The sequence below is a fragment of the Stenella coeruleoalba genome, assembly GCF_951394435.1.
Source record: "Stenella coeruleoalba genome assembly, chromosome: 4".
NCBI lineage: Eukaryota > Metazoa > Chordata > Mammalia > Artiodactyla > Delphinidae > Stenella > Stenella coeruleoalba.
The window spans coordinates 123,813,747-123,826,962 of NC_137149.1; the positions used below are offsets into that span (position 1 = coordinate 123,813,747).

Genomic DNA, 13,216 nt, shown 5'->3' on the forward strand with positions numbered 1-13,216 from the left:
ATAAATGAGAATCATGGCAGCGTGCCTCAGGGGACTTGCAGTCTAGCGGGGCAGACAGGCAAGCGAATTGGCAGGCACAACAGAGCGTGTGTTAGATGCTCTTAGGGGGTTACTAGAGGGTGTCATGGGAGCACATGAGAAAGGCACTGACCTAGTCTATGTTAGGGATACTTGCCAGACAAAGAGATGCTTCAGCTGAGATCTGAAGAATAAAGTAGAATAAGCCAGAGAAGGCATGAGGGAAGATATTCAAGGTAGAAGGATCATCTTGGTACTCTTGGTTAGCTGGAGTGAAGAGGGGTAGATGAAAAACAGGAAGAGAGAGGTGCCTGGAGATGAGGCAGGGTCAGAGCTATCTAACAGGACACGATGAGCTGGAGTGCAATGCACCTTCAAGGGACAGAGAGCTTGGTGAAGGGACAACATTTTCTCTCTTAAAATTCAGGGAATACAGTTTCTATACCTACTTTTACGATTATAGCGCTATTACTGGAATACCTGAGAAAGGCTTGTTTTTATTTGCTTGATGATGAGTAAAAGGCAAACATCTATCACATATGCAACGGTGTGTAATTGGATCAGCTTGGGGGAGTAGTATGTGCAGACCACAGATAATACCCTATGCCTTGTCTGTAAACAAAGAATCCCTCTGACAAATCAACATCATCACCATCATCAATATTTTAATTTGAAGGTCTCAGAAAAATCTGATTACAAGTATATTTTAGTGTTCCCTTCAGGAGCACATATACTAAAATTGGAATGATACAGAGAAGATTAGCATGGCTCCTGGGCAAGGATGACATGCAAATTTGTGAAGTGTTCCCATATTTTTTACTTATCTATGAAACAGAAACAGACTCACAGACATAGAGAACAGACTTGTGGTTGCCAATGGGGAGGGTGAGTGGGGGAGGGAGGCACCGGGAGTTTGGGGTTAGCAGATGCAAACTATTATATATAGAATGAGATAAACAAGGTTCTACTGTATAGCACAGGGAACTATATTCAATATCCTGTAATAACCTATAATGGAAAAGAATATGAAAAAGAATATATATATATAAATGAATCACTTTGCTGTACACCAGAAACTAACACAACATTGTAAATCAACTCTACTTCAATTAAAAAAAGAAGTTTAAAAAAAAAAAAAAAAAAAAAAAAAAAGAAGTTTTAATCATATCAAAAAGCATTAATTGAACAGCTACTATGTTTGAGGCATACAACTTATATGTTGTGATATGTGTTTATCACAACATATATATGTGTTTCTTGATGTGTCAAGAAACAACTTTTGTATGGCTGCCCCAACAGGATGGATCCCAGTTGCACAAGATGTCAAAGGCTGTGTGAATATGGAGATAAACTGGCTTTGTGTGAATGTCTCTGGTTTCCACATTGCTCAGATCCTCTGCCAGAGCAACATATTGGGAATCTTGGCTTTTCATTGCAAAATATTCCTGAAAATTTCATACAGAAATTTTGTTTATTTTTCATTGTTGTCCTCAGGAAGAGGTGGTTGCTTAGAGTGGACTAAAATAGTCAACAGCTGATTACTGGATGTATCACTGGCTGCTTCCTTTGTTCTCAGAGATCTGCTTTACCCCACACATTAAGTGGAGACATTATTCATCTACAGTATTATCTATGACGTCACTGGTTCCACCTCCCTGCTGTGCCAACATTTCTATGTCAAGTCATTGGACTCAACTGCCTCGCTCTTCCCATGACCATCATTCTCATCCTCTCCATTCTACTTCTCTCCTACATATATTTCTCCACACTTCTGTTTCTACTTAAGAGGCTAAGGTGCAGTGGTTTATGGGCATATCCGTGTGCACATCTGGGTGACAGTTATCTTGAAAGCACATGACACCAAACTTTGGCCCACCCATGCACAAACATCACTTTTAGGGTTTCCACTCTATTCAAAATTAAAACCCATCTCCCTATAGGTGACACTCTAGGGCATAAATAAATCATTAAAGAATATGATTATTAAATTCTATACTTCTAATCTATATTGGCATTTAGTCATTGGGGGGCATTTTTGGATTCTAAACACAGATACAATGCTTTAATTATTTTGCCATTGTAATGAATGTAAATATTTTGTATGCAGATTAATCTACTTGCCTAACTTTTTGCATTCCTTGAAAATTCAGCATATCAGATAGTGTAATTTCTTGACAAATTGAATCCATCATCAGTTTGGGTTACAAGTGTGAACACTTGAAAGGGTCTACTAACTCCTTTTCCTTCTTCTCTCCTGGTTTTGTCAGTCTGCTCATGAAATTAATGATATGTTTTTTGCACAATTCCAAATTAGAGTAATCCTTTGATAAATAATACCGTTTCTTTAACATTGCCATTTGAAAACCAAGAAGGTAATTGGCATTTATTTGCATCTTTTGGTTCCTTCTGTTTTACATTTTATTGTCTCAGACTGTCCGATTTTTATCACCAGGTAGTGTATGTGTGTGTGTGTGCACGTGCACGAGTGTAAACAAGGGCTAGAGGAATTTCTCTCCACTTTCTGGGTTATTTCTTCTCTATGAAATGTATATAACTCCAGACCTAATTCATTTTTTAATTTAGGATCTGTACATGCTTCAGCAGCAGCAATTTGGCGACTATATCCAGCCTCTCTGAGAATGACATTTAGGGCAGAGAATGTTACTTAGGGGTAATGATGACATTCGGACAAGAGCTGCGCATGCGTGTTAGGAACCAGTAAGAAGCAGGAGCTCTTGGGGGTTTCTGAGCAGAGCAGCACTCGATAAGTACAAGCAAAGTCCAGTACAGCCTGGCAGAAGAAGTCCTGAAGCTATAGAGATCAACTAGGAAACTTGGAAATTCAGATGTGTAGTGAACCCCTCTTCCATGCCCACAGACGATCCAAAGCTACCCAGCACTAGCTGCACGGGATAATGACAGAACAGAAACAGCCTAGCCGTCTGATATACTTGCTGCATTGATTTTCAGTTGTGTTTTACAGCATATCAATATATGAAACAGTTTCAGTACAACTCTTTCAAAGTGAGAGAAAGATAATAAAATGTGAATAGAAAGAACACTTTGTCATGTGCTCTCCTTTTTCTTGTAATATTACTAGAGTCTAATTAGCAAGTCTCACTTGCCCCAAGATTCAATCTTCATACTACTTTCACTCACTCTGACTCTAACCTAGCTCAGTGCAATGTTCTCCCTCTGGAGACACCTTAAAACTGAGTCTAAAAGCAACTGATAGAATTGTTAAACACAACGACCTGTGCGATTTGAAAACTTATCTTTCTTTGACGAACACAGCAGATCTTTTACACCATTCTTCTTTCAACCTAATTCTAATAATACGGGAGATAAAGAAGCTTCATGCATCCCTTTAATAGAATGTTCTTCAAGTCTATGCATTTGTCATCAGTACCTAAACATAATGGTAAAGTGAGACTGGATGGCTACTACTTTGCCCTGCAATGCAGAGGTAGCTTGACATGGTCAGAGGAATCCACAGGTCTGATATATGAGACTCCAAAGCATCAGACTCTTAGAGCAGGAGGCAGCTGTGGAGAAAAGGCATGAGGACCTAGAGCACACATTGCTTAGAAGGATTTCTCTTGACTCTCCTGGGCAGAAGTCAGAGAAACAGTAACATCTTATGGTTTCCTAACCTAGAGGAATGGACTGCCAGGAGGAAATAGAAATAACGCTCGAATATTGTGAGGCTTTTCTGTTCGCTCCAATGCTTTTCTCTTTTCCTCTGGAAGAAGATTGAAATGACTAAAGAGTATTTATTTCTTTAACCCCAAAGGTTTACTTTCTAAAATTAATGTTGGTTAAAGGACTCACTACATGAGTTTTAGAAAAACAGGAATTATACAAATGTACTCCTGCTATGAAAAAACACATCAAACTGTCCACGTTGTTGAGAACTACAATAAGGTATATAAAGTATTGGATTCCCAAGATGGAAAAATCTTAAGGTCAAATAAGGAAGTGTCAGTTTTTTTCCATTGTTGTATGAATGTAAAACAAAGTTTTATTGGAATTTTCACCGAATTTGGAGATATTTCAGATGATCTGACTTAAAATGTTGCTACGGAATAGAAATGAAGTTTAGTCTCGTGAATAGCAGGTAGCACCTCAAAGAGATAAGCAAGGCTCCTTCTCAGCAGATACGGTTATGTCAAAAGCTGCTTTTGCACATGGTCAAATGGGAATTGTTAATCAGAGATGGTTATGTTATTTTCCCGAGCCATAATGGGTTGGTTAACTAGTTGTGTAAGTGTGAACAGAAAATGTTTAATACCCCGCACCGTGATTGTGAGTGAGTCAAGTCAACATTTTCAAATCTCTTATTAAAGAGAGATGTCCCGAGGAAGTCGTGTTGAGTATGTGTAATATTTCACTAAGAGAAAATCAAAACCTTTTTAAAAGAAAAAAAGTTCTGTAGCATATGCTAAATATTTAAAATTATTTACATATTTTCAATTTTGCCTCCTAATTTGGTTCTGAAATCCTGCTTTGAGTTCAAACAGAAAACACATGTATTCATGCTCTTCTGTGGAAAGAGATGGTATGTGATTTAAAAATTTTTTCTTTTTTAAAAATTTTTGGCCATACTGCGTGGCATGTGGGATCTTAGTTCACCGACCAGGGACTGAACTCATGCCCCCCGAGGTCACCACTGGCCTGCATTGGAAGGTGGAATCTTAACCACTGGACCACCAGGGAAATCCCTTAATTTCCCCAATTTTGTCTAATTTCCCCAATTTTGCAAACAGTGTATTGGAGTAATTTTGAGATGATTTTTCCTTGTAATGTTCAAAATTTTCATCATTGTTTTCATCTTTATGGTTAGACCACTGCTTTTTCTGGTAGGCTAGTATCATTTCACCACAGTTGGAGTGTATCTACTTGAAACCAAGATGCTACTATTTCACTTAAAACTAATCATGTCTTCAACTGACAAACTTCCCATTTCAAGTCATAGTTCAGAATATTCTTGCTCAGAATAGTTTTGTTTCTACAGATAATACATAGAAGACAAAAAACTAAAGGCTGAGGAAAGTGCTTTCCCTGTGCTAGGAATAAAGACATTCTAAAACATCTGACACAGATGATGAAATTTCATTTGAATTTTAGCTCACTTGAATTCTTGCAGCAATTTCCCTCACACAACCACTAGACCAAATATGGAATAACTGATTCCTTTTGGCTTTAGTTGTTTTGGTACTAACTAGTCCCTAGAGCAAGGTGATCACACCAACGGTGGGTGAGTTCTCTTCCTCTCCCACTCAGGCTCTAACTTTGATTGTCTTTGGATCCTTGTTGCCTAGCTCTGCAGCAGGCACACAGTAGGTGCTCCTTGAATGTAAGCTGAAGCAATGCGGGAGGCAACAGTAAACTGATGCTTAGTAATGCTGCTCAATGAGGTCACCACTGGCCTGCCATCTCGTGCACCCGTTATCCCTAAGTTGCCCTAACTGCGGAAGCCAGCATGACCTTTGCCTTCAATCATCCAGACAGTCAAAATAAAATAAGCCCTTCTCATTTCAAGCCGTACTATGGATATCGGGCTTCCGAATAGCATCACATTGAAAAGGTAACCGAAACTGAAGATAAATTTATTTTAAGTACTTTTTGGGCTCAGCAGGTCTTACCCTGGAAATGGAATGTCAGAAAAATCCAGTGATCTTCCCCAGATTGCCCATCTACCCAGCCAGCTCACGGCTGGCATGAGAATCCCATTCATGCAAGACCATGACTTTGAAGAGTCATCCCTGAAATACTATTTTGTTAACAATTAAGTTAGAAAGTCAGTGTCACATTTAACAAACAATAAAAATTTCAAATGTCACCCAGTTTTAAGAGAGCAGAAATGGCTCTCAGTAAAAACACAGACTGAAATTCCAAAGGACAGAAAAGTCTGCAGCACCTCTCTCAACTGTGGAATCAGAGCATATGTTCCAACCTGCAAACGCATTTGTGGTTACTTCCTACCTTAAATACATTGATAGGGAGATCAATGACCACATAGATAAGGTCTCCGAGGGCAAGGCTGGCTATCAGTGCGTTGGGGCCATTCCTCATGCACTTGTTCTGGTAAATGATCCTGAGCAGGGTTGCATTCCCCACCATTCCCACGATGAAAATAGTACACGATATCACAGTGTTAATGTATTTGAAAGCTGAAGTAATCTTAGTCTGCTGTGGGCAATAGTTGTGCATTGAGCCATTGTTGGGGAGGGCCAGATTCGTGGGTCTATGTGTGGTAACCATGAAGCTGAGTTCTGTCCCACGAAAAGTGGTGAAATCGTCCACACGGGTGCTTAGATTTGTGCTGTAGCTCTCAGGATTATCACTGACGACACATCCAACCAGCGCCAACCCAAACAACACCCTGAGGCAAAAGGTTTCCATCTTGATGCAAATTTGAGGAAAGGTCTCTTATTCTTTTGCTTTGACACCCTCTTTTTTTTTTTTTTTTTCTACCTGAAAAGAGACAAGAGAAAAAATAATTTTGGTTACAAATTCCAGCTGCCAATAAGACTGTAGTCAATGATAATTACTGCTTCAATTAAAAAGCAGGACGTATCTGGTAATTAGATAAGATATATCTCTGTCAGGTTACCCCATGGAAGAACAAAAGAAGCAAAGATCAAAGCTCTACTAGGGCAAGTTATATCTCTGTATCCTGTCTCTGTCTCTGTCTCTGTCTCTCTCGCTTTTGTCCATAGCTATACTTACATCTAGATTATAATATGAGGACATGGCAGTTTTTCCTTCGAGTAGTAGAGAAGAAGTTACATTACACCTAGGCTGATAGCCTGAATTACAAAAAACCTTCACGAGTTGAGATAACAATATTTTAGTTATTAACAGAAGAGAAGAGACATTATATGCTGAGTGAAAGTTATGTAGTATTAAGGCATAAAATCACCAAATTCTGTAATTAACAATTCAGTATTCCAACATGTGTGCTGTTTTGCCAATGGCAAATAACGAACATGAAAATAACATGCAGCTCAGGTAGCCATTCGAAGTGTTATGAAATGTTCATTTAAAAACAGAACTCTGATTAACACCATCAATACAATTAACAATCTTAGTCATTTAAAAGTGAGATAGTTGATAAAGACCAAATATTTATTTTATTGAAAACCTGGATGATTACTGTGTACAATCAACATCTTCTGACAGGAGTTTTTCTGCTTTTCCATTCGTCAGAAATTATTATCAGGATATATGCCAATGAATGAAACTAGGAGTAATAGACTTTCTCAGGCCAGGCATACTATTTGGTTTTCCAAACATCCTTTATACATCCTTTAAACATCCTTTATAGCTACATTGATTATGACCAGTCACTGTGCTGAGCACTTCACATGCGTGATGCCCTCTATTCCATACAATGACCCTCTGAAGCAGTTACATGGTTCCATTATAAACACAGGGAAACACAAGGTCAAGTAGCTTGTCAAGGCCGTAGCTGGTGTGGTGCTTCTGTGATTCAAAGGCAGGTTAGTCTGACTTTGAGCCTGAGCTCTTAACCACTAGACTGTACTGTCTCTCATTCTCACGACTTCTTAGCATCTAAAGTGTTTTAACAATGTTTCCAGCGTTTTGAAGAAGCAATAGACTTTGGAGGTTGGTTAGATATTTTCAAAAGACCATTTCATTATTTTGTTTTGTTTTGTTTTAGTCACTTGCAGAGAGCAGTGGTCCTTCTTGTTCAGGAAGTCTAGGTTTCTACTTGAAGAAAAGATGCTGGGAAAATGAGGGAGGTTGGTGGTAACACAACAATTAAAGGTAAATAAAAACGGCTCTTCCCATTTTAATATTTTGTATATTTTCTGTGAATTTTTGTGAATCTTTAAAATGAAGGCCATAAGCTCATTTATGATGATGTGGTGTGTGTGTATGATGAATACACCCAGGTCACAATTTAAATTTTAAGAATTGTGTCCTTTTGAGTCTATTCATGGTTGATATGAATTTTGATATGAACTTTTAGGAATTTTGACAGTTATCTTGGTTATCAACAAAGTTTAGGACTTAGTCGATATATGGATGAAATAAGATTTATTCAAGTGGTACAGAAGGTCTAAAATAAATATAAGGTGCAAATACTGCATACTTCTGCCTTCCTCAGAGATTTCCCCCCAGGAACCTGAATTAATAATAACATTTTACGTATAGTATTAATCTATTATATACAGTATTTGTTGTCAGACTTGAACTTTACAACTCTAGGTAAGCAGGGACAATATCATGAAGATACTGAGCCTTGAAGAAGTTGTCACATTTTTGTGGCCAAGAAATGGCAGGACAGGTAAAACACCTCACTCTACTTTGCTCATAAGACTTGACTCAGTCAAGTCTTAAAATATCAATTTTTCTAAGCTAGGGGCATACAGTTCTGCCTAGACTTAATTATAAGTAGTTTGCAGGGGTTTTTTTTTCCTGCTTCTTACAGTTTGGAGTATTTGACCAAATGTTGATAGACCTACGACACGCCGCTATTTCCATTCCACCGTGGAGACCAGAACTCTAAGAACAAAGCATATTGTCATCCACCCCTTCAGATCAGAGATGGTAAAAAGGAAATCCTTCAGTATTTTGTGCTGTTTAATGACTAAAGCCTCCCAGTTGCCCAATAGGAATGAACCTTCAGAAACAGTTTTCTTAAAAGTAAAAGAGAGAAGGCCTTTTCCAGAAATGGAATGGCTCTTTGCCCATCAGTCTGCTAGGAGGCTATTTCATGAACTGACCTGGCTATCTATGGTGGGTTGACACCACTCACAAAAGTACCACTCGTGTTTGAACGTCAGCACATTGGTTTGCTTGGTGAGCTGATTACCTCAGGGGCTGAGAAGTCTTATCAAAGCTGTGGGTTCTTATCAAAGTGTGCGCCAGCTACCATGAAAACCATTTTCTTTCTCCTCCAACAATGACGCCACCACAGAAATCATTTCTGAAGACATCTCTTTCCGCTCTCTACACATATGAAGCTGCAGAACTAAGGGATACCTGGCAAAGGCACGTGGCTGCCATGCCATCATTGGGTGAAAAATACAAAACCAAAGGAAAAAACCCTTTCAAAGGCATGTTCCTCCAAGCTTATTTCTCTAAGTCACACTGCGCTTCAGATCATCAGTCATAATCAGTCATAGCTCTAGTGAAGCACCTCAGGTTCAGACCTGAAGGACATGGTTTATAGATTCAGCATTCTTCATATTTGGGGTCTAAGGATTTGCTGGAGTTCAAAAGCTACCATTAAGGGCTTCCCTGGTGGCGCAGTGGTTGAGAATCCGCCTGCCAATGCTGGGGACACAGGTTCGAGCCCTGGTCCAGGATCCCACATGCTGCAGAGCAACTAAGCCCGTGCACCGCAACTACTGAGCCTGTGCTCTAGAGCCCACGAGCCACAATTATTGAGCCCACGTGCTGCAACAGCTGAAGCCCGCGTGCTGCAATTACTGAAGCCTGCATGCCTAGAGCCCGTGCTCTGCAACCAGAGAAGCCACCGCAACGAGAAGCCTACACCGCAGTGAAGACTAGCCCCCCACCCGCCTGTGCACAGCAACAAAGACCCAATACAGCCAAAAATAAATAAATAAAATAAATAAATTTATCTTTTTAAAAAAGCTATTATTAAGCAAGAGGACTGAATCCTTTGTGCTTTAACAGTTTAACATCTCAGACTTCCAGGATCAAAGTTCACTCGTAATTAGCAATTTGGAAATTCCGACCTTACCCACAAGGCAAGCGTTTAGAGCAGGTAATTTACAAGAAACGACTGCCAAGGTGTTTCTCAATTACTTAACACAAAACAGAGGGAATGGGAGGAGTCGTAAATATCTACAAGAGGAGGAATAAACCAAATAAACTAGGAACTTCGAAATAAGTTTTTTTGGTGGGTCTTGCTCGGTGGGTAAGAAATTAGTAACTCTCCTGACTGACAACGCCTGACTTTAATATGCCTCCCAGCCCACCCCCCTCCGCCGTCTGGTCTATCCCGGAACGCCATTAGGATGGTGTAAACGGAGGCTGATTATCGGGAAACAGCCCTTGTTCTCGGCACGTGAAGGGCAACAAGTGTCCATGAAAGGAGGGCACAGAACAAAACGCCCAGACCTCCAAGGGCAGGTTTCCAAACTCATTGCCCTGGGGGTTTTCCAGACACATCTGTTCCTCACACCCAGTGTCCTTGGCTACCCTTGGCATGCCCCGGGCGTGCGGGAGAAGCAGGCTGCGGGGCAAACTTCACAAGTAGGCTCTTGAGTCAACAACAAGGGCGTGAGCTTCCACAAAGTTCTCGCAAGCCTCGGGGAAAGGGAGACCCGGGGAGAACTGCTGGTTTTCTTTCGACTAAAAATCCGACGCCCGCCTGGGAAGGCTGAGGCGCTTTGGATCAGTTTCCCAAACCCCCAACGTACCCGGAGCGCACCCCGACCAGGAAAAGCGCCCGCGCCGCCTCGCGCCCTCTGGCAGGTGATGCCAGCCCTGGTGCAGGAGGTGCAGGCGCCGGGCTACAACGCTCCAGGCTCGCCTCTCCTCCCGACCGAAGGGCCCGCCGGCGTCTCCCCTACCCAGCTCGGGACCCCTAAAGAAAAAGAGTTGCACCGACCGTGGAGCTCGGCGGGCGCGGACGGCTGCCCGGTCCGCGCGCGGCGCCTGGGCGAGAGGAAGCCGAGACGGCGAGGGTGGGTGGCGAGTTTCCCGGGCTCCGGCGCTGCAGCGGCCCCGGCTGCACCGCTGCCTCCGCTTCGCAAAACTTCCTGGGCACGGCTTCTCTGGGGAGGTCCTCCCCGAGCCGCCCGCCTCCGGCCACCCGGTGGGATGGAGCGTCTCCACCTCCCGTCCGCAATCGCCAGACCAAAGGGATGACTGTGCGCGCGCACGAGGACTCGCAAGAAAAGGAAAACTCCGGAGGAACACGCCTCCCGTCTGTCCTCCCCTTCTCCCAAGGCTCCCAGACCTTCTACTCCACTCTAGGGCGGCAAGAATGTCCAAACCTTCCAGCCCTCCAGGGATGCAGCCACTATAAAGCACTAGGCTGCCGCCCCCTCCCAGGCCCTGAAGGGTAGGAGTCTTTTTAACTATTTCCTTCCTGAAATGAAAGTGGTTGTGAGGGGACGGTGATCGAGGAGGAGGGTAGTTTAACAGACAAGACTCAGAACTGAGGAAGGCCTTGCAGAGAAAACTTTCCTTTCCCATTAAGTGCAGGCAGATTTGATCTGGAGGGAGCGACTGCAGAGTCAGGATCCGAGCATGGTTTCTGCTCTGCGTTCCCTGCCCCTTTGCTTGTCTTGTACGTTCCCCCCTTAAGCTTATAGCAAGTAAAAGAGCCAACATGGACAGCAGTTTACTGGATCAAGGACGTTTTGTTTCTATCTTGTCCCTTGAAGCCAGCACCCCAGGGCTACCTAGTACCGGCCCAGGGCAAAGCAGGAGCCCCTGGAGAGATTGTTGAAAGGTCCAGTATGTTGCTCTGAGAAATCCATGATTCCTCAAGAAATCCAAGCAGGGAGGATGCAGATGCTGCAGAAGGTGGGTTTCAACATGTCTATACCATAGAGAGTTTATCCTAAATGGGGTCGTGGGAGAGGAGATGAGGGACAAAGGCCATTGCCTTGACAGGTGAGAAAAAATCAAGGCCCCTTGAAAAGGAAACCCTTGTACACTGTCGGTGGGAATGTAAATTGGTGCAGCCACTGTGGAAAACAGTATGGAGGTTCCTCGGAAAATGAAAAAATAGAACTACCATATGATCCAGCAATCCCACTCCTGGGAATATATCTGAAGAAAACTGAAAACACTAATTCGAAAAGATACATGCACCCCAGTGTTCATAGCAGTGTTACTTACAGTCACCAAGATATGGAAGCAACCCAAGTGTCCATCAATAGATGAATGGATAAAGAAGATGTGGTGTATATATATATATATTATGGAATACTACTCAGCCATAAAAAAGAACAAAAATTTGCCATTTGCAACATGGATGGACTTGGAGGGTATTGTGCTTAGTGAAATAAGTCAGACAGAGAAAGACAAATACTGTAGGTAATCACTTATATGTAGAATCTAAAAAATAAAAAAAACTACTGAATATAACAAAAAGGAAACACACGGAAATAGAGAACAAACTAGTGCTTACCAGTGGGGAGAGGGAAGAGGGGAGGGACAAGATAGAGGTAGGGGATTAAGTATAAACTACTATGTATAAAATAAATAAGCTACAAGGATATATTATATAGCAGTATTTATATATTATATAGCAGTATTATATAGCAGGGAATGTAGCCAGTATTTTATAATAACTTTAAATGGAGTATAATCTTTAAAAATTGTGACTCACTATGTTGTACACCTCTAACTTATATAATATTGTAAATTAACTATACCTTGTTAAAATCACAATATGAGACAATATTTAATAACCTGAGTAAATGTTCAATATCAAGAAAAGAATAAAAATAAAACATTCTATGGAAAAATATAATCGAGGGCTCCTTAGAGAAGGCCTTGCCCGGGAGTCCTTCAATGCATTGCTGGTAGGAGGCACATTGTGCAAATGTGAGTTTGGAGTCACATTATATTACAGACTGTTCTGATTATCAGCTGCAGCTAAAGAAAATCACCCTAAAATGGTAGTGGTTTAAAACAACATACCTTAGTCATCAATCTGCAATTTGGGCGGGACTTGGCCGGAACAGCTCGTCATCTTTGCTGGGCCTGGAGACTCCACTTCCAAGAGTTTGCTTTCTTGGTAATGAGTGTTGGGTTTTCTCTCTGTGTGTCTCCCTACAGAGTGGTTTATGTTTCCTCACAGCATGGTGGCTGGGTTCCAAGAAGGAGTGTCCCAAGAGACAGGAAATGGTGGCTGCCAGTTCTTAAAGTCTGGGCCTAGAAACTGATACAGTGTCACTTCTGCGAATTCTATTAGTGAAGCAGTCACAGATCCTAGATTCAAGGTGAGGGAATACAGACCTCACCTGTCAATGCAAGGCGTGTCAGAAGATTTGAGGGGCATTTTGTAATGCATTCAAAGAGATCCACAGAATACCATTGTTGAAAGGGACCTTAATAGTCACCTAGTCCAATGGGCTGGGTATTACCCTGTGTGTTAATCTGTTCTATCTACAGCTCCCTCACTTTGAAGAGTCGGCCAGAATAATTAATAGCTTTTATAAGTGCCTTTGTTTGC

General features: G+C 41.6%; 1 protein-coding gene across 3 annotated transcripts in view; it reads right to left on the bottom strand.

Moving 5' to 3' along the window:
* Positions 1-12,748, bottom strand: part of EDNRA (endothelin receptor type A) — a 62,883-nt gene extending 50,135 nt beyond the window's left edge. The window contains exons 1-2 of one of the 3 annotated variants that reach the window (XM_079921135.1): positions 12,682-12,748; positions 6,004-6,495 (exon numbers count right to left, since the gene is read on the bottom strand). In XM_079921135.1, coding sequence (XP_079777261.1) covers positions 6,004-6,423 — 420 coding nt within the window. In that variant the 5' untranslated portion in view covers positions 6,424-6,495; positions 12,682-12,748. Of the gene's footprint in view, positions 1-6,003; positions 6,496-10,629; positions 11,008-12,681 lie in introns of those variants that run through there. The other 2 variants (XM_079921133.1, XM_079921134.1) reach the window with 2 other exon arrangements.
* Positions 12,749-13,216: the final 468 nt, after the last annotated feature.